This window comes from Dipodomys merriami, unplaced genomic scaffold (genome assembly GCF_024711535.1).
Source record: "Dipodomys merriami isolate MVZ:Mamm:240054 unplaced genomic scaffold, mDipMer1.0.p SCAF_8, whole genome shotgun sequence".
NCBI classification, from domain to species: Eukaryota; Metazoa; Chordata; class Mammalia; order Rodentia; family Heteromyidae; genus Dipodomys; species Dipodomys merriami.
Window position 1 is genome coordinate 9,968,092 of NW_027206401.1, and position 25,544 is coordinate 9,993,635.

Below are 25,544 nucleotides of genomic sequence, written 5' to 3' on the forward strand. Positions count from 1 at the left end.
CAGAAGCTCATATTCACCACTGCATTCATAGGGTAAGTGGACAGTAGAAGACAGAGACATGCAAATTACAATAACCTTGAATAGAGGGCTAAAGCAAACCTGGCCACTGGGTTTTAATCTTACCATTGATTATTATTATAAGCTAATTTAATAGTATGTCAGAGTTTGGAAATTCTTATGAAAGGAATTAACCAAGCTTCATGGAGCTTTTTCTTTTCTTTTTATTTTTTATAGTTTTCTTATCTTTATCTGAAAATTAAGAGGAAACACATAGATGTATCTGGCAGCAGTAGATAAAGAATAGCCAGAGCATTAATTTTAAGAACCATCATTGTTCTTTTGTCTGTGTTCCTTTGGGAGCCAAAGACATTTTTAGTTCTTTGATCTGATAGCATTACTAATATAGTATTACTCAGCATGGCCAGGGAGGGAGGAGGAGGGGCTCTGGAAAGCCTTGTAGGTGGGTGATAACCCAGTGCTATAAAGTAAATAGAAACTAGTAAGATAGGACTGCATGGAAAGCGCTATTCTTGTACGTCAAGCTCCTTGGAGAGCAGCCTTGGCATTGCCCTTATTAACCACTGAGTTCTGCAAGGACCTCAGAGGACAGGGGGGAGCTCAGAAGCAGTTATGTGTACTGCTTGAAAAAGCTTTACAAGGATCACTGTCCCTCCTGTGATGTTTTGTTATTACTGAAAACACTTTTCTTTTAAATCAGTAAATTTGTCTGGACTGTGTTGGTTCACTTATCTCCCATGAAGGGTGTGAAAATTAAATCCAGATGTTTGTTCTCCATCTATGATGTGATTATTCTGGGAGACTCTGAAGAGGCCTCCTACCTCTTACGAAAGAGGATGACATCACTTGGATTTGCCATTGTTCTGTTTCTCTATGTGACATTGGAGCAGAATGGCAAAACATCTGGATTGGTAGGCAGGAAGAGCCGGATTAAAATAGATCTATTAATTATGTAATAGAATGCTCTGGTAGGCCACTGCATTATCTGTCAGATCAAGATAAAACTCTGGATGAATATTTATAAGTTAGTGAAATATTGGATGAATATTGATAAGACACTGATGCTCAGCCTTCTTTGATTTACTTCCTGCCACAGAAGAGCCAGCTTAGGAGTGGGTGGTTAATAGTTGTTAAAGTAATGAGTCATGGTCATGTTGGCCCTTCTCACAGTTTACAAATGAGATGCTTTCTTAAGAGAGTTTCTGGCTGCTTAATACTATTTTTTTTGTGGCACTAAGGTTTGAACTCAGGGTCTCTTAATTGCTAGGCTTGCTTGCTTGGCCAGGGCTCTTCCACTTGAGTCATACCTTTAGCCCTGCTATTATTACAGAATAATGATTCACATATAAATGAATCAGTATTCTATAATAAGCAAGTGATTATAATATTGTTTCTATATAGAAAGAAGCAAAGTTTGTTTTTTTTCCCTACAGAAGAAAAACCACTTTCCACTTGACTATAATGTCATGCTACATGTTTATGCATTCCTTTCTTATTTTGGTGGTACAGGGCATTGAAAAGGGCCTTGCACTTAGCCGTGGACAAGGACGCCACCACTTTAGTTACACCCTTGCTGCTTTTATTCCTTTAATTACTTTTTTAAAAAATAGAATCTGTCCTTTAACTCTGATCCTATCTACTCCTCCTACCTACATATGTTAACAAGCTTATTTGGAGATGAGAGTCTGACTAACTTTTGTCCAGGCTGGCCTTGAACTGTAGTCTTCCCTCCTGTTGTGCTATGTAGCTGGGATTATAGGTGTAAGCCCCTGCATCTGGTTTAAGCACGGGCTTCGTAATCATTTCTCCCCCTCATGGATATTCATAATGAAACAAAAGGAGGAATTCGGTCCATACCATTGTTTTCCCTTTATATAGAGACTCTAAAATTGGATAAGCCCTTATGAGCTCCGGCGTTGATGCTCACCCATTCTGAGCAGGATGAGTATCTGGACAACTAAGTTAAATCCAATCTGACCATTTATTCTGCACTTGTTCAAGTAGAAAAGAGTGCTTTCTTAAGGTAAAGAGTTAGAAGCGGAAAGGGCAGTACGAGAGGAAATTTTAGTTGCGATGTCATCCATCTTTACCCAGTGTTTTAAAATATATTTTTTACATATGCTGAACATGCTTCATAATGCTAAAACTTCAGTGTCTGTCGAGTTATTAAAATATCTTAAACGTCCCAGATCAATTGCATGCTCCTATTCAGTTTCACAAAAGTGCTCCACGTCATTAAAGAAATAACTACAAACTAAAAAGAAGGCAGGAGGTTTTATTTAGTTTTATTTTGTCCACAATGAGGTGCCATATTTTCCTCAGGCATGCCAAAGCCCTTGTGTTCCTGTGCAAAGAACGGGCAGTTTGTGCTGTGCTTTCTTCTGAGCCTTTCTGAGCCTTCTGAGATAAACCAAATGCTCATTAAATGAGACAGTCGATGGTGCTCAGTTGTCCTCAAGCTTTTATAATCAACCAGGAGGGAACCATAACAGATTTATTTCCAGCTACTTTTTAAAATGGTTGCTTTGTATGAATCATAGTTAATAAGAAGTGGAATAGTCCCACAAAATCATACTCTTCTTTCTTCATCTTTCCTTCTGCTTATGAATAACATCCATCTTGAGCATAGCCTGTTACCACTTTCAGTCACCAACCGGAGTGAAAAGTAAGAAGTACAGACATGCTTTTAGCATTTTTGAATTTATTGTTTTATTACCTTCAGTTGCTAGCTCAAGTTAAAACTATAAGGAAAGCTGGGTGCTGGTGGCTCACACCTGTATTCCTAGCTATTCAGGAGGCTGAGACCTGAGGACCACATTTTGATGAGGACCACATTTTTAAGCCAACCTGGGCAGAAAATTCCTTGTGAGACTCTTATATCCAATTAACCACCAAAAAACAGAAGTGGAGCCCTGGCTCAATGTGGTAGTCTAGCCTTGAGCCAACGAGCAGCTCTACAACCAGCCAAAATACCCCAAACCAAACCAAAACCAAAATAACAACCCCCAACCCCAAACCAAAAGTCTGTAATGATACCATTTTTAAAATGAGAAAATTCATTTTAAATACGTTATCATACAAAATTAGTCTTTGGGTGTGTACCATTGTGCATTCTTCTCTAATGAAGTTCTAACCAGGGAACAGAAATCAGAAGGGACCATTTTGTTTTTAAAGGTCATACTCAGGGCCGGCCATATTCTTCTGGGAGAGGAAACTAAAGAAGATTGAAGAAACTTGTTGGATCATCCTGGGACCTGGCTTTCCACTTCAGTGGCCCAGATTAGGAAAGTCAGCCTCTGGCTTTGTCTCATTCCTATGTACAAACAAGCAGAAAGTCAAAGTCTCCAATGAGCTACCTGGGATGTAAGATTTTTGAAGTGTCAAAGTGTAGACTTTCAGAGTGGGACAGGCTTGATTTGGAGAGACAGCTGTGGTTTGAAGTTAGGTGCTTGTTGAAGCTTGTTGGGTGCTGGTTAGCTGGCATCACTCACAATTTGTGACTTCTTTTTTTTTTAGCATCTTCTCTAGGGGCAGATGTAGAGCAACTCCATTTCTTGCTCTGTTGACAGCTTTCTGTTCCAATGTTTCTAAATTTGGGAAAGGATATATAGTTTCTGGCAAGGCTGTTTGGAATAGTTAGTGGTAGAATTTTTAGGTATTATAATTAAAAAAATATAGATTGCTCATTTATTCATTTACCAACTGTTAGATAAACTTGACTTACTACTTGAGATGAAGTGGCCAGCGGAGGCATATTTAAAAGCTGATATTCAATCGGAGACCTGAATAAAAAGAATGAAACCTAGAAATAGAGGGGAGGGGAGGAATCTTCAAGGCAAACAAACAGCAAATGTAAATCCTTGGGAACAACGTTGTTTTGACGTATCTGGAGCATGATAGATGAAGGGTGAAAGCAGTACTTAACATTGAAATATTAGTGGCATCCAGGGGATGTGTTGAGAAATTGGTTGTGTTACACAGGTTTGGACTCAGGATAGCTCGATGTGGAGAATGTGTATGTTTGTGATTGTGAGGTAAACAGGTGGGGGTCTACTGGAGGAAGATGATCAGTGGAGAAGGAAGTGGTACTTTCTTACTCGTCTCTTCTCAGTATGGTAGGGTAGTTCAGTGAAGGGAGAGATGGCAGTGGTGATAGAACAGAAGTAGCAATAGGGTATAAGAAACCAGGAGGAGGCCATGTGGCACCCAGGTGAATGGAACTTTAAGAATGAAGGTGAAACTTGGAATACCTATGCTCTGAGAAGCCATGGAAAGAGAGCTGTGAGAGGCTGATTTGTGTAATGTGGTGACACAGAGGTATGGCACTAATTAGAGTGTTTTCACTGGAACAGTGAGGATGACATTCTGATTGGAGGAGATCAAGAGAGTCTGAGAAAATGGAGTGTTAGAATTTTTTAAGAAGATTCTTTTAGGTACAAGAGAATACAGACATTAATGGCCAGTGGATGGAAGCATGGCCATAAGCAAGACATGCATAACAACAAGGAATGATGTTTTAAAATGAACCTACTGCGGATTTCCATAATTGGAAAAATCATCTGGTTCTATCAGGTGAGAGTTGTGTAATGCCAAAGAAATTCTCTGAAGATTTAATAGATTTGTAGGCTACCTTGGAAATGATTCCTAAAGTTAGCATGATCTCAGATCCATACCTCCAGCTCTTTGGGTCTCAGTCTCCTAGCTCCTTCATTCCTGTTTTCTAGTTGTATCCCATTGGGCCATGCAAACCACGTTTGGCTGCCTGTGGATGTGAGGTCACCCTGGACTCCTGGGTAGTGTTTCTTTTTTCATAGACCGATATACTTTTTGTATGATACTCTGCCATCCCTTCTCAAATTTGACAACCGGTTTCCCTGTGGTTCACATTCCATGACAAAATAGTATAACTCACAGATTTCCTGTGTGGAAGGAATATCAGCTTTACTCTGGACAGGGTGGGTGTGCCAGACAAAGAATCTTCTTTGCACCCACGTCTGCCTCTTCAGGATCCGACTAAATACAATAGAGAAAGATGTGAATAATATAAATATTTCCCTCATCTAAAATCTTGGTAAAAAGAAGTTACTGAGGTGGGTGGGTTAACTCTAAGAGTTTGAAGGTTTGCAGAAAAGATAGAATAAACACATAAATCCTAGTACAATCATCCATCAGTAGCTAAGAGAACTGGTCTTAGGAACCAAATACTCAAGTTGCTTATACAAAATAGAATACTGTTTACATATAACCTATGCACATTTAAGTCCTTACAGGCTTTAATAAAATATGCATGATATAGAATTAGTGGTTACACTTCATTGCTTAGGGAATAATGATTAGAAACAGGCCTATATATGCTCCATACTGATACAGTCATCACGTACCTTCTGTGCATGTTTTATGTTAGTAGCATTGTTGGGCATTTTTGATCAGTGGTTGGTCATATCCATAGTATTGAATCTGAAGAAAACCAAAGACCAACTGGCTATGACAAACTATGGTGGATAATCCTGAAGACTGGCACTCACAAACTCTAGATCTGAGTGTGAAGTTGGTGAGGATGATATCCACTGGAGAACTTGACATTATGAATGACTTAGGATGTGAGATCTGTTTGAAAGGATGAATGAGGTTGTCCATAGCAGTGGGTATCCTGAATCTAGATAGCAGAGGGAGAGTTGGGCTGGAATGGGAAGTCAGGTGCATTCTCTCTCCTTCAGATTAACTGGGGAAAATGAGTTTATAGTAGCAAGGAGTGACAGACAGATGAGAAAAGATAGGAACATAACAAAAAGAGCCTGACTATTATCTTGTACTTGCAAAGAGGGAGCTAACAAGGGAGGTCTTCTTTGTTTGTCAAGGAAAAGCAATAATTTTTGAATACATAGATACTTGTGAGGGTTTTGTTGTTATTTAAGAGAAATCACATTTGTAATTATTGCAAGAATAATTGTTTTTGCCTTTTGGTTGCCATACTCAAGCAGTCTAACAGATACAAGTTGATGGCATGCTTTGACTATGGAAAATCACAGCAGATGGTATTTTTCCCCCTGAGTTTCTTAATTTATATGTTTTGCTGTGATCTGAGATGTTTTATGGATATCCCTTTAGAGGGCATTTTCATTCAAATAAACACCATTTTACAAAGTTATTGGTAATGAGAACTACTTGTTTAGGGGAAAATTGGTTCTTATACCGCCACTTAACTAAAGCATGCTTTTATATATTGCAATGTAAGTTCAAACTAGTAAACAAATGGATGCAAGATCCAAAAAGGTATCTCTGTCTATGTATCTGTGTATGTATCTATCTCTAATATAATTGAGTTAACCCAGATTTGCTAAATCTTTTGCTTCATTCTGGATTGCTGTTTCCAGGGGACCACTGTCCAGGAGAGAGGGCCCCCTCTAGACTGACCCATAGGGCTTCTGCTATTTCCTAGTCCCCTCAGCATTGGTGAAGTGCACATGACACTCAGGGTCGCCTCAGTGTCAAACCTTAATGATAATATGAGTTGACAGATGAAAGGCTGATTGCAGATGTCTCGGACCTCAAGCTCCCGTTTGGGCCTATTTTTGTTCCTTTGGAAAATTGTAGTGATGACCCGTGGCTCTCTTTGTTTAGATCTATTTATTACCCACACTCATTTTTGGGACTTTTTCCTGATAAAAGGGTGAAGAGCTTTCGCATTAATGGGTTTTTAAGCTACCATAAAAGATAGATGAAAACATAAATGAGATTGTATCACTATTTTTTTTAGTAAAAGTGATTTTTTTGAGATTACGAGTAGCCTTTTTCCAAATAACTAAACCTGTTCATAGGATGTTTCTTTATAATGGAATCCTATGAAATAGTAAACAAAAGCTCATGATCTCTCTTAAGAGAAGGATTGAATGAATATGCATGTTTAGAACTTATCTGGGATTTCCTAGTCTGCTAAGAGAGCAACTCCTGGCTTACTCTGTGGCTACTTTAGGAGCTTGTCCCTAAAAGTCTTTTTTGGGTGCAGAGTAGGGAAGGAAGAAAAGGTACCTTGGGAGCTGCTTTAAAATGAGGACGTCTGTCCTTCTTTCTAACATTTACCAAGGCTGTAGAAGGAAGCAGCCTGGGCCTGTGTTTCCACAGAGCTCATCCCATGAATCCAGTAAGACTGACTCCCCCTTCCCTGTTCCTTCCCTCCCTTCCTCTTCCACTCCCCCTCCATCTTCTTCCTCTTCTCCCCCCTCCCTCCTCAGTCTCCTCCATCCTCTTCTTTCCCCTTCCCCCCTCCTCCTTTCCTCTTCCCTTTCCCCTCTGTCTGTCTTCCCTGTCTTCCCTGCTCCCCCTTCCCTCTCCCTTCTCCCTCCTCTTCCTTCTCCCTCTTCCACTTTCTCTCTCCTCATCTCTCTCCTCTTCCCTCTCTCCCTCCCTCCTTTCTCCTCCCCAGCCAGTACTGTGTGTGTAATGCAGGGCAGTTGGTCCTCTGGGATTTCTTTTTTTTTTCTCCAAGACTAATCTTGACCATTTCTGTCCTATAATTTAAATCATCTACTAGACAGGTCTCTCACTTGCTATCCACTTTCTATCTACTCAATGAGTGAAATCACACTCACGCACATACATACACACACATGCACGCACATATGCATGCACAAACACACGCACATCTAGACAAAAGCACTAATAGAATAGTTTCTGCATTTCTATGTAAGACTATTACAAGCTTTCTATGTAAGACTATTACAGATTTTGTTGTTTTTGTTGTTGGTTGTAGAGGCTGAACTTTGGGCCTGGGCACTGTCCCTCAGCTCTTCAGTTCAAGCCTAGATCCCTACCACTTGAGCCACAGCACCACTTCTGGCTTTTTCTGCTTATGTGGTGCTGAGGAATGGAACCCAGGGCCTCATGCATGTGAGACAAGCACTCTTCCACTGAGCCACCTTCCCAGCCCTACAATCTCAGAATATTTTAAACATTGCATATTGTCATCTGTGTGATGATCTGTCTTCCCTGTGGAGAGTAAAACACCAGCCACAGATCACGTGACACCTGCTTCGTCCTCACTACCTCAGGGTGCAGTTATGTAACAGTTTCCCTGGCTTTTTGTTGTTGACATTTGCATCACCTAGCACTCCACGGGATTTCAGATGTCTGATTCTCCTGAGGTAAACGGACAAGGCTGTGCAGTGGCTTCATGCCAGCTAGGCTGGAAGTCTCTTAAGTTCTCCAGGAAGCATTTCTACATTTCTGTGGTGTCTTAAAAGGTCACTAAGCCAGGCACTGGTGGCTCACACCTGTACTCTTAGCTTCTCTGGGAGGCTGAGATTTGAGGGAACTAACTAGCAAAAAGCCAGAAGTGGAACTGTGGCTCAAGTGGTAGAGCTCTAGCTTTGAGCAAAAAATCTAAATGACTGTGCTTAGCTCCAGTACTGGCTTATACATGTGCATGCACACACAAGTGAATAAATAACTAAATTAAGTAAATAGAAGAAAACAATAGGTCACTAATACCTTCTTCTTTCATTTTTTAACAAGTTCAAGCTCACACATGAATATTTGAACTCTAGATCTACTGTACTCTAGATCTACTCTAAGCAGCAGAACAGTTTCCTCCAGACAATAATCTGACCTAATAAACAAAACAACCCATGTCTGTGATTATTGATAGTCACCCTAGAGTGCAAGGAAATGGAAACCCAGAGGACTTCCTGCTTTCAAGTCCTGCCTTGCTGGGGTTCCTCTGATGAGCAGGGTTCCCATCTCTCAGGGCAAGGTTGCCACAGCAGACCCTGCGCGGAGGAGGATGTGGAGGGAGCAATAGAGGCTGTTAAACAAGAGGAACTTGCTAAAGGGATTTCATTCCCTTTCTGCTTCTGTCTTCCTGCTCAGCTCACCCCAGAAAAGCAGTAGCTCCTCCTTTGCACTGTTTAATGGCTCTGAAGCTCCCTCTGTTGACTGCTAGCCATTCTTTTGCATAATTGAATTGGATTTTTCTCCTGTCTCGGTCTATTTAAACGCTGCTTCTTTTCAGAGATATTAGTCACAGTGAAAATTTAGAGCAACCTAAATATCTTAGATTAGGTTAGATAAGTAGAACCTCCCAAGGGTTCCCAGCACTGAGCCTTGACAGTAGTGGAGTGGCTGAGGAAGGATGTTTTCAAAAACCACAAAACAAGCCGGGTGCCTGTGGCTCATGCTTGAATCCCTAGCTACGCAGCAGGCTCAGATGTGAGGCTCACAGTTCAAAGCCCGCCAGCACAGAAAAGTCAAGAGTCTTGTCTCCAATTAGCCAACAGAAAAGCTGGAAGTGGAGGCATGGCTCAAGTAGAAGAGCCCTAGGCCCCAAGTTCAAGCCCCAGTAGGGTCACACATATAGTCTAGTAACACTACTTGCAACTAACAAACAAAAAAAACCAAGAGAGGTGTGGCTTAAGCAGTAGAGCACCAGCCTGGAGAAAAAAGAAGAAAAAGGAAAAAAAAACTCCAAAGGACAGCACTAATATTGGTGTGCACGTGCGCGCACACACACACACACACACACACACACACACACACACACACATACACACGATTATCATGATTGAAACTCTTTGCCAAGTATTTGGAAATGATAAAATATATTCTCACTATAGATTGATGAGTGTGAGCAAGTGCTGAACGGCCACAGTGTAAATGGGCAATGGTGGGATTCCAGACTCTCTGTGTTATTGCATAAATCCTGAGACCTCATTCATTTTTCCCCCTGAAAATATAATTTCCTAGAAAAGAATTTTGAAAGTTATTTATTAATGATTGCAACTTTTAAGTTGTATTTTATGGTCTGCTCTTGTAAACCTAGATAGCTATTTACATTTCAGAAGCCCTTTGAAAGTAGACATTAATAGAATACATTATTATAAGGTGGTTAGACATGATTTTGTCTTAAATTTCCTGCTGAGAGAACTTGATCCCTCCTGCAGTTCAGTATTGCCATACATTAAAAAACAAACCAAAACAAAATAACCCTGGATCTTTCTTAACTCAGGCTGTGTATGCACACACACACACACACACACACACACACACACACACACACACACACACACACACACACACACTTTTGTGGAATAATAATTAGGGCTGTTTGAGGAGGAATATTGACAGCTGCTGTGAGGTTGGGAAGCAGGGAGCCTTCCATGTAGGTTGAGGTCACCCAAGATCTGACCTTGAACTAGGCACTGTGCAGGAGAATTCTCACCAGATTCCACAGAGGAGTGGAAGGTTTCTGAGGTAGCAGGACCAAGTTCATGAAAGGCAGGAACACCTGCCGGTGGCTTCTCAGTGTCTTCAGAGAATTCTCATAGCATAGTGTCTGATTTCCCAGCGGGAGTGACCCAAGGAAGCCAGCCAAGAAGGGTCATTTTTGCCCAACACCAGACATACAGAACCACCACAGGCACATCCTCCAAGCCACCCACTTCAGGAGGGAAAATAATTTCTAAATCTGAATGGGTTAATAACAAGATTCCACAGCATCACGTAGGAACATGCGTGCAATCACATGTAATCTTCCAGGGCTCATCATCTCCAGTGGGTCTTACTTGCAAAGTTAGAAATGATAATGTCCTTAAAAAGGGAGCAATACCTTTTTAAAATTTGTTTTAAATTTAACCTTTTCTAAATTTAAACCAATGAAGCCTGTGGGTTGACAAGTAATAAAGTATCGTCACAATTTTGTTGATTTCTATTTCTTAATTAAAGGCATAGGAAAGCAAGTCTCTTCTTAAAGGAGTGAGAATATTGTTATTCTTTAATAGATTTTAAGTGGATAACTTAGAAATGAAATGTGAATCTTGCTGACAAAATGATAAAGAAGGAAGTGACAGCTATGTAAACTATTATTAAGATGAATATATAGAAGAGACTCAGGGATAGGAATTAGGGGTAGGGGAATCTTTTTTGGAAGAAGATAAGTCTGTAGACATCACAATGTTCACCAGGCTTAATACCTCTAAAGTTGGAAATCAAATTCAAAATGTTGAGATTAAAGAACATCCTAAAGAATATGTTATTTAAACCTCATGAATTTTACAAGGGAACAATGGCTTGGTATTGATTTTCTGCGCATTATTAGGAAAGAACTGTTTGTGGTCTGAGCATCATTTGTGTGGTACAGAGAATGACGTTTCACAAATACACAGACACACACAGCGCTTCATTCCAAATACTTCATCACATCCCAGCCAGGAAAGCAGGAGTGCAGATTGTCATTCCAGGAAATATTTGTTTCTGGGGTTGTTTTCTACGGGACTGTTGGATAGAAGTGAGCAGGCAAAATCCACCACCATAAATGAGTAAATTATTTTATTGGCTTACTTCTTAAAGTGCTAATAAAGGAAAGCAAACAATCAGAAAACTCTAGCCTGTAATGAAGGGGAAATGTGAGACCAATTATTTCACTCCAAATTCTTCTGTCTGGGAAATCATCACAGAGCTTAGAAACATTTTCAGTGTGAGAGAAGTGTTTGAAAACTCCTGAAGGATGTTGTGTTTGCACTGCACAGCTCTCATGAATCCCTGTCATGCCAGTGAGAGGAAGTGAGGTCTCTTGGAAAATCTGTGGCTGCGTTGCCCAGATTTCTACCTGACTTAGCCAGGAAACCTCTTCTTAACTCTGCCTTAACTATAGCTCCTGATAAAGTTCTTCCTAATATGGAACTACTGCTAGCAGATTTAACTCTTGGTAAGGAAGAAAAATATTATTAGCTCTAGTGATTATGAATTGCCATCCTAACCAAAGTTTGGCTTGGCTTAAAGAAATTAGAAGCTAATGTGGTGAAATGTGCCTGTAATTCCAGTGAATTGCTGTAGCCCCAGGTTGAAGCAGGGTGTCCAGAGATCCAGGATCTTTATGATAAAGTTTTTAAGACCCTATCTCAAACAGGATAGCTGGGCACCAGTGGCTCATGCCTGTAATCCTAGCTACTCAGGAGGCTGAGATCTGAGTATTACGGTTCAAAGCCAGCCTGGGCAGGAAAATCTGTCTAACCGGATGTGGTATAAAGTGTTAGAGCACTCAACTTGAGCTGAAGAGCTCAGGGACAGTGCCCAAGCTGAGAGTTCAAGGCCCATGATCAACAACAACAAAAAAGAAAACAAACAAAAAGAGGATAGAAATGAAAAGTCTGGGGGCAGAGTACAAGGGATAGAGTGCTTGACTAGTGTGCAACAGACATTGGAATTCATCTCTAGTATGGTGTGTGTGTGTGTGTGTGTGTGTGTGTGTGTGTGTGTGTGTGTGTGTGAGAGAGAGAGAGAGAGAGAGAGAGAGAGTGTGTGAGTGAGAGAGAATATAAATGAATTATGAATTATAAAAAAGTCCCTACTGGCAAGGAAAAGTACCATTATTATATGTTTCTCTATGTCTAAAAGGCTCCTCTATGTAAAAGTGATTTCTACAAATCCTGTTTGATTCAGGTCACAACCATTATCCACAGTCCTTTTGTTTTTGCTCAGTCATTAAGTCAAAGTATATCTCCAGGCCCTCCATGTGTTCTGAGGACTCTCTGCTCTTCTTCAGTGTGACTAAACTAAATAAGATTAGACCTGGGAGCGTGGAGACAAAGCTGGATTTTTCCACTGATTCTTGACAGCCAGAACTGAGTCTGGGGATCATTTTTGCACTTCCTCTGTGATTTTAATAAGCAGGTCAAGAAACTGGCTGTCCACCCTTGCACCTGCTGTGAACAACAAAAAAATATGCCGAGGTTTGGAGCTCACCTCAGCATGTGTGTGTGTTTATGTCATTGTCTCACCTGGAAATTCCTGCGTCTTTTCAGATAATCCAGCCTTCCATAGTCATGATTTAACTCGAGAGATCTCAGAATGGAATCCAGAGACATTTTGTGATTAAAAACAAGTAGATTTGGGAAGGTTTACCTTCCAAGTTGCATAGGATTTCATCATTGGAGACCTTAAATACATTGAATTCTTGGAAATGGATTGAAGGAAAAGATAACATATTGCATTTGACACAGTAATTCATGCCTGTGATTGCAGCTACTCTGGACAAAAGGGAGGCAGAGGCAGGAGAATCGTGGTTGGAAGCCAGCCTGGGCAAGTTAACAAGGCTTTATCTGAGAAACCAGCAGAATAAGGAAGCAAGTATAACAAGCAGGGAGAAAGCAAAACAAGCAAAAAATAAAGGCAAAAGTACCAGAAAAGGGATTGGGGCACTGTTCAAGTTCGCCCCAGTGATTATGAATTGCCTTCCTAATCAAAGTTTGACTTAATTTAAAGAAATTACAAGCCCGTGTGGTGATACATACCTGTAATCCAAACTACTTGGGAGGTAGAGACAGGGGGAAATCAATGGATCCCAGCTAGTTAGGATGAAGTTTTGAAAACCCTGTCTCATACACGAGATTAACATGAAAGGTCCGGGGCATAGTACAAGGGATAAAGTGTTTGTGCTGAGTTCAGTTCCCAGTACCACCAGAGCAGTCACTCAAACACTCATGCACGGTATACAGTGTACATAGCAGGACTCAAACATCAGGACGGGACTGTTCGCCCATATTTGTGCCACAGGTACCTGAACATCATTTCTTGCAGTCTTTGCCTGCAAGCTGCCACAACGTTTTTGATGGCCTTTTTCAGTCTATTTGCCAGTGACCACTGTCCCATTTTGCCTTCTCTGTACTACGTGAGAGCTTGGTCAGGCAATACAAGATGTATTTATTTTAGATATAGAATGTGAATGCATACCAGTTACTGTGGGAAGTAAGCAGCTTCTGCTGTTTACTGTTAGGGAAGCTGGGTTGGTTGGTACAGATTATACATCCCAAACACAAATCTCACAGCAGGAACAATGTAAGAGCTGAGTGAACCACCACCAGACAAGAAAGACAAGCACGGACATGCTGCTGGCTCTCAGGATCTGCTTTGTCCTTACGTGGCAGATTAACTGAATGTGTGTGTGTACACACACAAGCATGTGTCCAGTCCTAGGACTTGAAATCCAAGTAGGAAAATCCATTAGACTATTATCTTCAGTTAACCACCCAAAAGCCGGAAATGGTACTGTGGCTCAAATGGTAGCCTTAAGCACAAGAGCTCAGGGACAGCACCCAGACCCTTAGTTTAAGTCCCAGGACTTACGTATGCACACACACACACACACACACACACACACACACACACACACACACACACACACACACACACACACACACACACACACACACACACTGATGTGTTTTGGTTAATCAACCATAAGAGAAGTGTGAATACTTAACTTTTACATTTCTACTCATACTCATGAGTAGAAACCATGGTTCTGTTTTTCATTTATTTTGTTGTAACTTCATGATAACCTATTTAGCTATTAATGACAATTAAATAATTGGAAGATTCAGCAGAAGTTGTCAGACAGGGTCTAGACAATCCTGAAATAACTGCTAGACTTGTTTTCCATGTTTTGAACCTGACTTTCCATGGCAGATTTTTCTGTAGTTTTAACTTCCTTGCTTATTTTCTGAACTTCAAAAGCTTGTAGATGGTTGCAATTTAACCTGTCCATCTCAGTGTCCAGAGCCTCTGGATCCCCAGCACCTCTTCATTGCTCTCCTCATTCCGTCTTATCGGTTTTGCTTGAATTTCTAACTAAAGTGTAAGCCTGAAGAGAGATTTTTTTAAAGTAGATGGAAATCCGTAGGAACACATCTCAACGACAGATAAGGTCATACTCAGATCACCTGTAACTTAAAGGTGTGTTTATTTCACCTATCATGTGGCCTTAAGACATCTTGTTAATATTTTTACCTACTTTATTATCATAGAAAGTCACATAAGCACGTTTATTGATGTCATCTATGGGGGCAGACTGGTTTTCTTTTTTTTTTTCTTAAATTCTAAAAAATGAAAAGACAGGAAAGTATTTCAAGTAAACAGAGTACGTTTATTTTGAAAGCTCTGAGAGAACACGGTGAGAGGGGAGGTCTGAGGACCCGGGCTCCTCCCACATCTCCTCCCTTGCACTTCTCACTGATTGCTTGATGGCTGTGCCTGCTCCGCCCTGGCTCTTTTCATTGGTTGAGCTGGCACCCAAGGAGAGTGTTTGAATGGAGCTGCACAGCATTAGAAGAAGAGGCATTTGATCAGAGCCCAAAGTGTCCCCATGGGCGACGTATTATCTGCCTTGTGTTAGGTCAACATCCTTTATCACTCTATACCTCATAGTTCCCTCTCACCCATTATCATTGAAGGGAGGTGGTTTATAGTCCCAAATCATCTTAGGGTGATTGTAAAGCTTCCTACCTCCATGCTTATCTTTCTGAAGACCTCTGAATTAGCTAGAGGGGTGGCCCCCCATTGTCAGAATACTGAGGGATCTTTTAGATACAGCTTGAGTTTATGGGTTTTCTTACTTGCTCCTATTTTCGTCATCCTTCCAAAGTAACGAATTCCCATTACTGTCTGCTTTATTATTCCTGCAATGGATGTACACTCATCATACTCCTTGGTGTAATTAACATTGTATTTTGGTCAGTTGGGCGCACAATTTTAAATCTTATGTGCAAAGACAGCTGCTTCTCTTTTGTTACCTTTAGGCCCCAACTACCTGTTTTCATTCAGTAAACAAAGGTATTTAGCATATTCTCAGGTGGTGGTTATAATTACTCCATTTACTGCAATTGTTTGGAGTTTATTCTGGAGAAAAATGAAGTTCCAAATGGGGTTTTCTACTGTAATTTTCCTTGTATGTTTATTTAAAGCATTCATTAGGAAGTCTTTTGCATTTTTCTCAGATAAACAGGAATTTCTTCTGAGCTATCACACTGCAGTAAGTAATGGAGCTCTTTTATTGCAGTTTTAATATTTAGTAAGACATCCTTCTCCTTCCATTCCCATAACTTTTCTTTTATATCTGAGATGATCTTCATGAGGAAGTCAGATCTCTCTCCTTTCCTTCAGAAAACACGCAAGGGTATTTGGACAAGGTAATAAAGTTCACTATTTTTTTTTTTTTGATTTTGTACTAAAATTGATAAATGCAACATCACTGCTGTAGTAACTAGTTTTGAAGTTCAGGTCAGAGGAGAGTTTCTCCTAAAGGCTTCATATTCTTTCATTTGTTTATTTGTCTGTTAAAATACATCTTTATTTTTGAATTTGCCTTTCAGAAAGTTTGCATTTTCAATAAGTAAGATTATGAATGCAGTGCATCATGACAAATGTTATCCCTTTACACATTCTCCGCTCCTCCCAACAAACCCCTCCCCTCGAATCTTGTGACCACATCCCCTGCTTCTTCTCTATTTATTTACCCTCTCCCCTTAGCCCCTCCCATCTTTCAAGTACCAGGCTCCTGGCACTCATTTTGTTGGACTCTGAATTCGTTTTGTTAAGGAATTTAACCACTTGAATTCTCCCCTTTTGTCTGTTGACTTTATTTTAGCTAATGGTAGAAAGATTCCATGGCAGCAATGGAGAAAAAAAAAAGATTAATTAGAAGCCAGGTGCTGGTGGCTCACACCTGTAATCCTAGCTCCTCAGAAGGCTGAATTCTGAGGATCATGGCTAGAAGCTAGACAAGGAAGGAAAATTCATGATGCTGTCATCTCCAGCTCACCATCAAAAAGCCAGAGGTGGAGTTGTGGCTCAATAGAAATATCTAAGTATTTTATGTACTGTGTTTCACTGTGGTTTAAAATAAAATAGTCCACACATGAAGATCTTTGAAGTTTTACAAAACAATTACAAGGACAATAGGTTAGGAAAATAATGGATTTTTTTTATTGTGAAAACACTGTACAGAGGGGTTGCAATTACATGGGCAAGATAATGAGTATATTTCTTATCAAACATTATAGCTTCCTCCTTTGTTTCCCCTTCCCATCCCTTCCCATCCTCCACCCACCCCCTCCACCAAATCCACCCCCCCACCAAAGCTGTAAAGTACGTTTTTCGACATAACGACTTGTATATCTCATTGTTGCAATGGGTCCACTTGTATCTCTATGTAAACAATTTGTTTTTGCCCTTCCCCTCCACAAATTATACCAGCATCAAATACAGTGAGAGCAGGGGTTATACCGTGGGGGAGAGACATACAAAGCAACAAAGAAATAATCTTATAAATATGTTAGAAACAATCATATGAAAGAAAAAAAACATTTGAATATATTTTTAGGGTTTATTTCCCTAACATCAACTTGTCTGACCTTTTCTGCTTGACTCAGACATATACTAGTTACTAATGGATATTTTTATGATTGACCAAAAAAAAGAAAATCTACTTTTTGCTGCAGTAACATGATTTAAGTCAGTGTTTATTCATCCACATGTAGAAGTGAGTACATAAAAACATGATATATATGGTATATATATATATATATATATATATATATGGTATATATATATATATATATATATATATATATATATATACACACATATATTGGTACAATAGAACATTATTATTTAACGTTTGTAGCATTTTTTCCCCCAGGGCTGAAGACCGAACCCAGGGCTTTGCACGCGCCGGGCGGGTGCCCTTCCGCTGGCCTAAACCCCCAGCCTCTATTATTTAACTTTTCAAAATATGGTCCTGTTCTTTTTGAACCTTGAGTACGTTATGTTAAATGAAGTAGCCAGGTACAAAAAGGCAAATGACTGTAGAAATGGCATTGCCAACATCAGTGAAATGTAAACATGAATGATAGAAGTTGCACAGCAGCTCTCATGGGTGGAGGAGGGGTAGAAGTGGGGAGTGGGGGTCACAGGGAGCCAAGCTGCGGGTCCGACGGGCTGTGTGTGCTGGAGAGCTGCAGTCCATCCAGCACGATGCCCTCATGTAGTCAGTAATAGTGGACATTTATTCACAGCCCATTTTACAGGCTGAATGTGTTAAAGGTAACTTCATTCGTGGACCCTAGCCATCACCATATCCATATATTATATGGATACAGAGGGCTATGAAAACATTTCACTTTAGACATAAGATAAAAAAATGTGAATGTTTAAAATAATACCTACAAAAATAAGGGCTGTGTTGTCGTGGCACACACACACACACACACACACAGTCTGTGGAATGTTTTTCTCCCACTGAGATCACTCCCCGAAATTCTGGGGGTTTCTGTGACACCTGTGGTCTGAGCTCAGCCCGTGAGCCCTCCCAAGCTGTCACGCGCAGTGTGGGTAATCCTTCAGCAATGACTCCTTGCTGAAGGTACATCTGTGGTTTTGCTTGCAGCCTGGTATCCATTTGGCACCCACACACTGGTAATAATTTCACTGGGCCATTTCCTCTAACACAGTGGATCTGAGATTTTAGTGCCAGAAAGGCTACCTTAACCGTGCTTTTCAATCCAATTTGAAAAGTGGTAGGAAATGGCCTCCAAATCTATATTCCACGCTCTTGAGTCTTCCTGCGTCCTCTTCATACCTCCTTCCTGTCCTCCTCCTCTGCTGCTGCTATTTTCTAAGTGCTTATTTTTGGTCCCCTCCTCAAGTTGGTATTGTTTCTTCCTGAAAAGAAATGACCTTACCCTTGAAGGTGCAAAGGAGAGCCCGAGGAAGAGGAGCCGGGGTTGCCTACTCCAGCTGGAGAAGCGAGAGCATGCTATTCTCAAATAAGCCAGCCTTCATTCCACCCTGGTCTTGGTGGGCTGAAATTCCCAACCTGCGGTTCACCCATATATCATGGGTTCAACACTGGGAGCCAATCTGGTCATGAGAGAGGGGCTGACATGTCTGCCTGTGTCCTCCCCGGCTGCAGCAGCCCCTCTCCACACACACACACACACACACACACACACACACACACACACGCACGCACGCACGCACGCACGCACGCACGCACGCACACACACACACACACACACACACACACACGGTACATTACTGTTGGAGGAAAGAATAATTTAGAAGGTGATACCATCTAGGAATCGTAGGTCCTTTTTCTCCACCAAATAAGGCAGGAAAAGTGAGAGCAGAGGCAAAGATTATTTGAAAGCAAGGGTAAGGAACCAGTGAAGCTGCACATGGCCTCCTAGCCATTGGCAGCTTGGTAGAAGCCCCCAGCTAGGACTGCTGGCTGGGAAGGGTGCCATAGGCCAAGTAAGGTCTATCTACCTGCTCCCAGGGCCAGAGGAAGAAGAGGAGGAACCAGAAAGGGGGGAGGGAGAAGAAGAGGAAGAGGTAGAGGAGAAGAATGGGAGAGGAGAGAGTATAGATTTCTTGGTGCAGGAGAGTGAGCTGTGGGGCTCAGATGTCTGCAGCCCAGTGTGGTGAGATTATACCCTCTGGGACCAGTGTCAGCTACTTAGGCATTAGGTGAGTCACTGTCCACTTCACCCCAAGGGAGGGCACCTGTCTCCCCCAAGGGTCAGCTTCCGGGTGGGCAGGTTTGCTTCAGGCCGAGCTTGACTCTGTTACCCAGGGTGTTTAGGAAGAGGCAGGGGTGCAGTCTCACCGCCTTCTGCCTCTCCCTATCTGTCAGGCTTTCCCCTTTGCCTCTTCTTGAAGGGGATGTAGGGAAGTAGGTTTATAAGGACAGGAAGTTCAAATCCTTTCACCTGTGCCCGCCCGCTACCCCACCCTCTAGTACCTGGTCAGTGTAGCAAAGTGATCTGAGAAATCCTGTCCTTCTTTAGACCTTCACTCCCTTCTGCGTCCCCACAGCTGGCGCTGAGTAGCTGCTTAGTAAATGGAACCAGGGCTTCAAGGAAAAGCCCAAAAGGCAATGAAATCCTCTTTATAATTTGGCTGAGCACCATCCCCTTGTTATTCTTTCAGTTTCTTAGAAATAAGTCCTTCTTAGAGTGGCATTGTTTTTTCTTTAAGCCAGATTTTTTTTTTGGTCAGTCATGGGGCTTGAAGTCTGGACCTGGGCACTGTTCCTGAGCTTTTCAGCTCAAGGCAAGTGCTCTACCACTTGAGCCACAGTGCCACTTCAGGTTTTCTAGTGGTTTATTGGAGATAAGAGTCTCATGGAATTTCCTGCCAGGGCTGGCTTTGAGCCGTGATCCTCAGATCTCAGCCTCCTGAGTAGCTAGGATTACAGGCGTGAGCTAACAGAGCCTGGGTCTTTCAGCCTGATTTTTTAAAAATTCAGAGCCTTTGACTCTTCTGGGTCATAAGTTGAAAAAAATAAGGTGAGACTCTTGGGAATAATGAGGTTGAAGAGTCCAGGTTGAAACCACTGGTGTTGGATGGAGAGACAGGGCAGAGGTTCCAGAGGCTGACACAGTCCGGCTGTCAATACAAGGTCATGACTTTGACTTTGTACCCTGGATGCAATGGAGGATGAACCTAGGGGTGAACACTAGCCGCTCTGCCTGTTCTTCAGATGTCAGCATGTAGGATGAATACACTGGGTTAAGTTGGAGGTAAAGTGTTTCTGTAAAATATGTCATTGAATCCTGCTAAGGAAATACACCATTCTCTTTCTGCCTTGACTGGAGCGTATTCTTTGGTGGGACTAGTTGAGTTCCTTAATTTGTTTTTTGTTTTGTTTTTGTCAGTGCCAAGGATTAAATTTAAGGTTGTATGCTTTACCATTGAGAGAGAGCCCCAGTCCAGTAGCTAACAATCTTGCAGAAAATTGGGAGAGGGAAGTGTTAACAAATTTTAATATCACAAATAAAGTTTCTTATTCTAACTGGGATAGAAAAAAATTCTCTGTATTGTTACATTAACAGAAGTTGTGATGGCAAAAGCTGATTCAAATTTTACCTTAAAATTCCAGGTCAAAGAATGATTTGAGGCCTGGAAAAAACCCTTCAAATCTATAAAGATTTATGATGTACTCTCAAGTTGTTTTCAGCAGCATAACATAATTTTTTTTTTTTTTTGGTCAGTTTTAGGGCTTAAACTCTGGGCCTGGGCACTGTCCCTGAGCTTTTCAGCTCAAGGCAAGCTCTCTACCACTTGAACCACAGCACCACTTCCAGTTTTCTGGTAGTTAATTGGAGATAGAATCTCATGGACTTTTCTGCCTGTGTTGGCTTTGAGCCGGGATCCTCAGATCTGAACCTCCTGAGTAGCTAGGATTGTAGGCGTGAGCCACAGGCGCCCAGCAACACAGATGCTTTTTAAATGGTCTTGTGAATTTGTATGACAAATATTTGTTTATCTCTTGGATGGTGTGTGTGTGTGTGTGTGTGTGTGTGTGTGTGTGTGTGTTGGTTCTGGGACTTGAACTTAGAGCTTGGGTACTATCCCTGAGCTTTATCTGCTCAGGACTAGCACTCTACCATTTGAGCCACAGCTCCACTTTTGGGTAGCTAATTGGAGATAAGAGCCTCACACACTTTACTGCCTGGGCTAGCTTCGAATTGTGGTACTTAGATCTCTTCCTAAATAGTAAGTAGCTGGGATGATAGGTGTGAGTCACCAGTGCCTGACTATAGCTTTTTAAAAAATGTATTTTATGTACTCAAATAATATAAAACATCTACAGTATTATTTCCACACTGAAAATAATGTGATTCCCTTGCAACTTGATACAATGTATATTGCTATTATAGTAATTAGAATTAAAAAATGTATTGTTATTATAAAGGTCGTGTAGAGGGGGTTACAGTTTCACAAGTCAGGGAAAGAGGACCTTTTGGACAATGCCACCCCTTCCGTCTCAGTAATTATACTTTTTATTATACTTTTTAATATGTGAGTATTAGATATCTGGGAAAGTTTCCAGGAAGTTCTACATTCAACAATTACATAATCTTTCTAAACTAATAACTTTGAGAATTGTTAGAAGCCAAATGAATGTTTTAAGTCACAAAACACTTAGAAGTTACTAATATTTTGTTTACTAGCATGTAATTGACAAAAATTGCCTATTGGTACCTCCAAGGTGAACAGTATTATGATTGGGTACAGGTATGTGTTGTGAAATGGTTAATGTAATACACTTAGCCCTAAGATATTAACATGATAAACAATACCTAAATTCCTAAATGTGGAGTGGAGAACATAAATGTTGTGTTCCCACTGCAAATGCTTCTGACAGTCTTCCTATGCGTCTATCTGAATGCTGTTCCTCTGCAAGGCTGGCTGGGGAGTGTGCCTTTGGTCTCAGTGCAGGGGGTGAATCTGGAGAACAACGGAGCAGAGCTCCTCTGCAGAGCTGTTGCCATAGTGATCATGGAGGGACTGCTGGGAGCAGAGTCCTAAGTTCCCTTAGTGAATGCTGTGTTTGGTGTAGAAACTGATTGAATTAGGACAACTTCCAAACGCGTGGAAAACAGATAGGATATGAGGAAAACAAACTACAAGACTCCAGGTGTGATAAAAGGTACCTTGGGATCTTGTCGTTGTTGTCCTGGGTGTGTGGGTTTGTACTCATTTTTTTTAAAACCAGGATGAGTTAGGATTCCTACACAGAATGCGTGGAGTAGACTTGGAAATAACTTGGAAAGTTTTAAATGTTTCTCTTCCTATTGTATCTGACCCCCAAATGCATGGAAAATGAATGGAACAATTATAGTTTTATATTCATGATTTTTGCAAAATTTAAACTCAGCCATTTATAGTAAAAGCTTGAATATTTAGAGGTTAGATGATTCATATGTAAGTATTTTTAGGAGATGGTATCTAAAGCCTAAGAGGTTAGTGCTTAAATGTTGTCCATTTATAATAGAGCTAAATAGCTTTCTCAAATTAAGGAACAAAGTATTTTTGAAACCTGACTTGAAAACTTTCATTTTCTTTGTATTCTTAGTACTATAGATTCTAAATTCTAATTTTTAAATATACAGACATGTTTTTATGTCTTCATGTGAAAATAATCAATTAAAAATGTATCTTTAATTTTATTATTTTCCAAATCTTTTTTTTCTAAATTTATCAAGGTACACTGGCAAATAAAAAATGTATATATTTAAGGGGTACAAGTATAGAACATGTAATTATTATCTATATTCACCATGCTGTTCAAGAGATCTCCAGAAATAATTCTTACAACATCCTAAAACTTTGTACCTTTTAACCAGACATTTTTAGATTCTCCATAGAAGTGAAATCATGCAGTGTTTGTATTTCTGTGTTTGGCTTACTTCATTTATTATGTCATCAGTTAGTTTTATCCATAATGTCAGACATGTTAGATTTCTTTGTCCTTATTAATTATGGATAAAAGTGAATCACATCTATCTATCCATCTATTCATCTCTCTGTTTTATTTATCTATTCCTTTATTGGTGGGCACTTCTGTGGATTCTGTATCTTGCCTCTTGAGACACAATGAACACAGGGGGCAGGCGTCTGTGATGCCAATTTCATATACTTTGGATCTATCTATCTACCTACCTACCTACCTATCTATCTATCTATCTATCTATCTATCTATCTATCTATCTATCTATCTATATCTATATATAGAGAGATAAATATAGATATTTATATCTGGAGGTAAGAGATCCTAGGGAAGTTCTATTTATACTATTCTGAGGAGAGTTCATACCGTTTCCATTAAGGGTGCACCAGTTATCCATCTCCACAAAGGAGCAAGGATGTTCTCATTTCTCCACATCTTTCCCAACATTTATCTTTTGATGACTTATCTGAACCCGAGGTAATGTGTGTGTGTGTGTGTGTGTGTGTGTGTTTGTGTGTGTGTGTGTGTGTGTGTGTGTAACTAATGCTTTGTGATGGTAAATGTTTCTCATATGCCTATTCATTATCTGGGTATTATTTTGAGAGATGTGTAGTAGGACCATTGCAAAAATTAGCTTGTATGAATTCTTGCTTTTGATTTATTTGAATTCCTTGTGTGTCTTGGATATAAGCCCCATACCAGTTGTGCCATTTGCAAATGCTTTCTCCCATTCTGTATGTTGTTTCTTCACTTGCTGATTATTTTCTTTGCTATGTTGAAGCTTTGTAGTTTGATGCAATCACACTTACCTAGTTTTTACTTCTGTTGGCTGTGCATTTGGAGTCAGATCCAGAAAATCCAGTGTCAAAATGCTTTTTTCGTTTGCATCCTTACAGTTTTAGGTTTTTAGGATTTAAACTTCAAACATTCAATCCCTTTAAAGTTGGTTGGTTGTTGTGGTTAATGTAAGGTACAGATCCAAATTTATGTTTTACATGTGGATACCTAGTTATCCAGCACCATGTATCAAAAAGGCTTTCTTCATTGTGTATTCCTGGCAACTTCATCAAAGATAATTTCTCTATGAAATAAATGACTGTAACTATAGTTATCTTGTATGGTTTTATTGTATTTTCCCCTTATGCTTTGTATTTTGTCCCTGTACTTTTTGTGTCAGTTTGGTGCCTTATTGTACTGTTACTGGAAATTTTTAGTTTGAAGTTAAGAAGCATAGTATTTCCAGATCTTTTATTTTTGTTGTTGTTGTTATTAGTCATGGTATTCTGTGGGCTCCTGTAGCATCTACAGTTGCCCAGATCTGTTGTTTACTTACTCATTTCTCCTCACGATGGCCTATGCATTGGTGAAATTTGGTTTTAGAATCATATTGTCGCCTCTTTCAAACTTCAGTTTTGTTATTTGATGTTTAGCTGCTCCAGTGTTGGATACATGTACATTTACAATTCTGTAGGCTCTTCATGAATTGATCTTTCTGTCAATATATAATTGCCTTCTTTGTCTTATGGCATTTTCTGACAGTATACTTTGTCGGATACAAATATAGCGGCCTATTCTTCTTTATTTGCTGTTTGCATGGAATATTGTAATCTCTTCCTTTGCTTTCAGAAGACATGTGCCTTAAGTGATACTCATGTGGGGGACATATAATTGGATCTTTCTTTCTTTTTTCTTGAAACCAATGCTTTCCAATACTCTATATCTTTTGATTAGCAAATTTAACCCATTTATATTTAAAGTAGTTAATGGTGTATAGAGATTTGCTACTGCTGTTTGTGGTTTTCTGATGGTTTTATATTTCATTTATTCCATTCTTCTCTTGTTGTCCTTTTTTGTGATTTGATGATTATTTATAGTGGCTTTCTTTCTCTTCTAGTTATCTTGTGTGTACACATATAGTTCTTTTGCTGTTTCATTTTGTTTGGGGCAGTATTGGTGTTTGAATTCTGGGCCTTCCTCAAACAGTCACTGTACCATTTGAGCCATGTCTGCATCCCTTTTTGTTTTGGTTATATATTTTTAATAAGTTTTTTATTGTGAAAATACTGTACAGCGGGGTTACAGTTACATGAGCAAGGTAATGAGTAAATTTCCTATCAAGCATTGTTGCCTTCTCCTTTCTTTTCCCCTACCATCCCTTCCCTCCCAGCTTTGGTTATATTTTTGAGATAGGTTCTTACATTCTTCTTGGGCCATCCTGGACCATAATCCTGCTGTTTGTGCTTCTTGCCATAGCAGAGATGGCAGGCAGGTGCCAGAATTCCCAACTTTTGTCAGTTGAGATTGGGTCTTGTGAACTTTTTACTCTGCCTGATCTCAAACTTCTCTCCCCCTGATCAAAGCCTTCTGAATAACTAGGATTACAGATTACAGACATAAGCCATCTCACCTGCCATATATTATAGGTTTTTTCTAAATTCACTAAACATGAAATTTGTACGAA

General features: G+C 40.2%; 1 protein-coding gene across 14 annotated transcripts in view; it reads left to right on the forward strand.

The window, feature by feature from the left end:
• The window catches only part of Syne1 (spectrin repeat containing nuclear envelope protein 1), a 406,378-nt gene that overhangs the window by 23,967 nt on the left and 356,867 nt on the right, over positions 1 to 25,544 (forward strand). Inside the window, exon 1 of one of the 14 annotated variants that reach the window (XM_070010435.1) lies at positions 22,217 to 22,282. The exons of 12 other annotated variants lie outside the window; for them this stretch is intronic. In XM_070010435.1, the coding sequence (XP_069866536.1) occupies positions 22,243 to 22,282 (40 nt within the window). In that variant the 5' untranslated portion in view covers positions 22,217 to 22,242. Of the gene's footprint in view, positions 1 to 22,216; positions 22,283 to 25,544 lie in introns of those variants that run through there. One more of the 14 variants, XM_070010436.1, reaches the window with a different exon arrangement.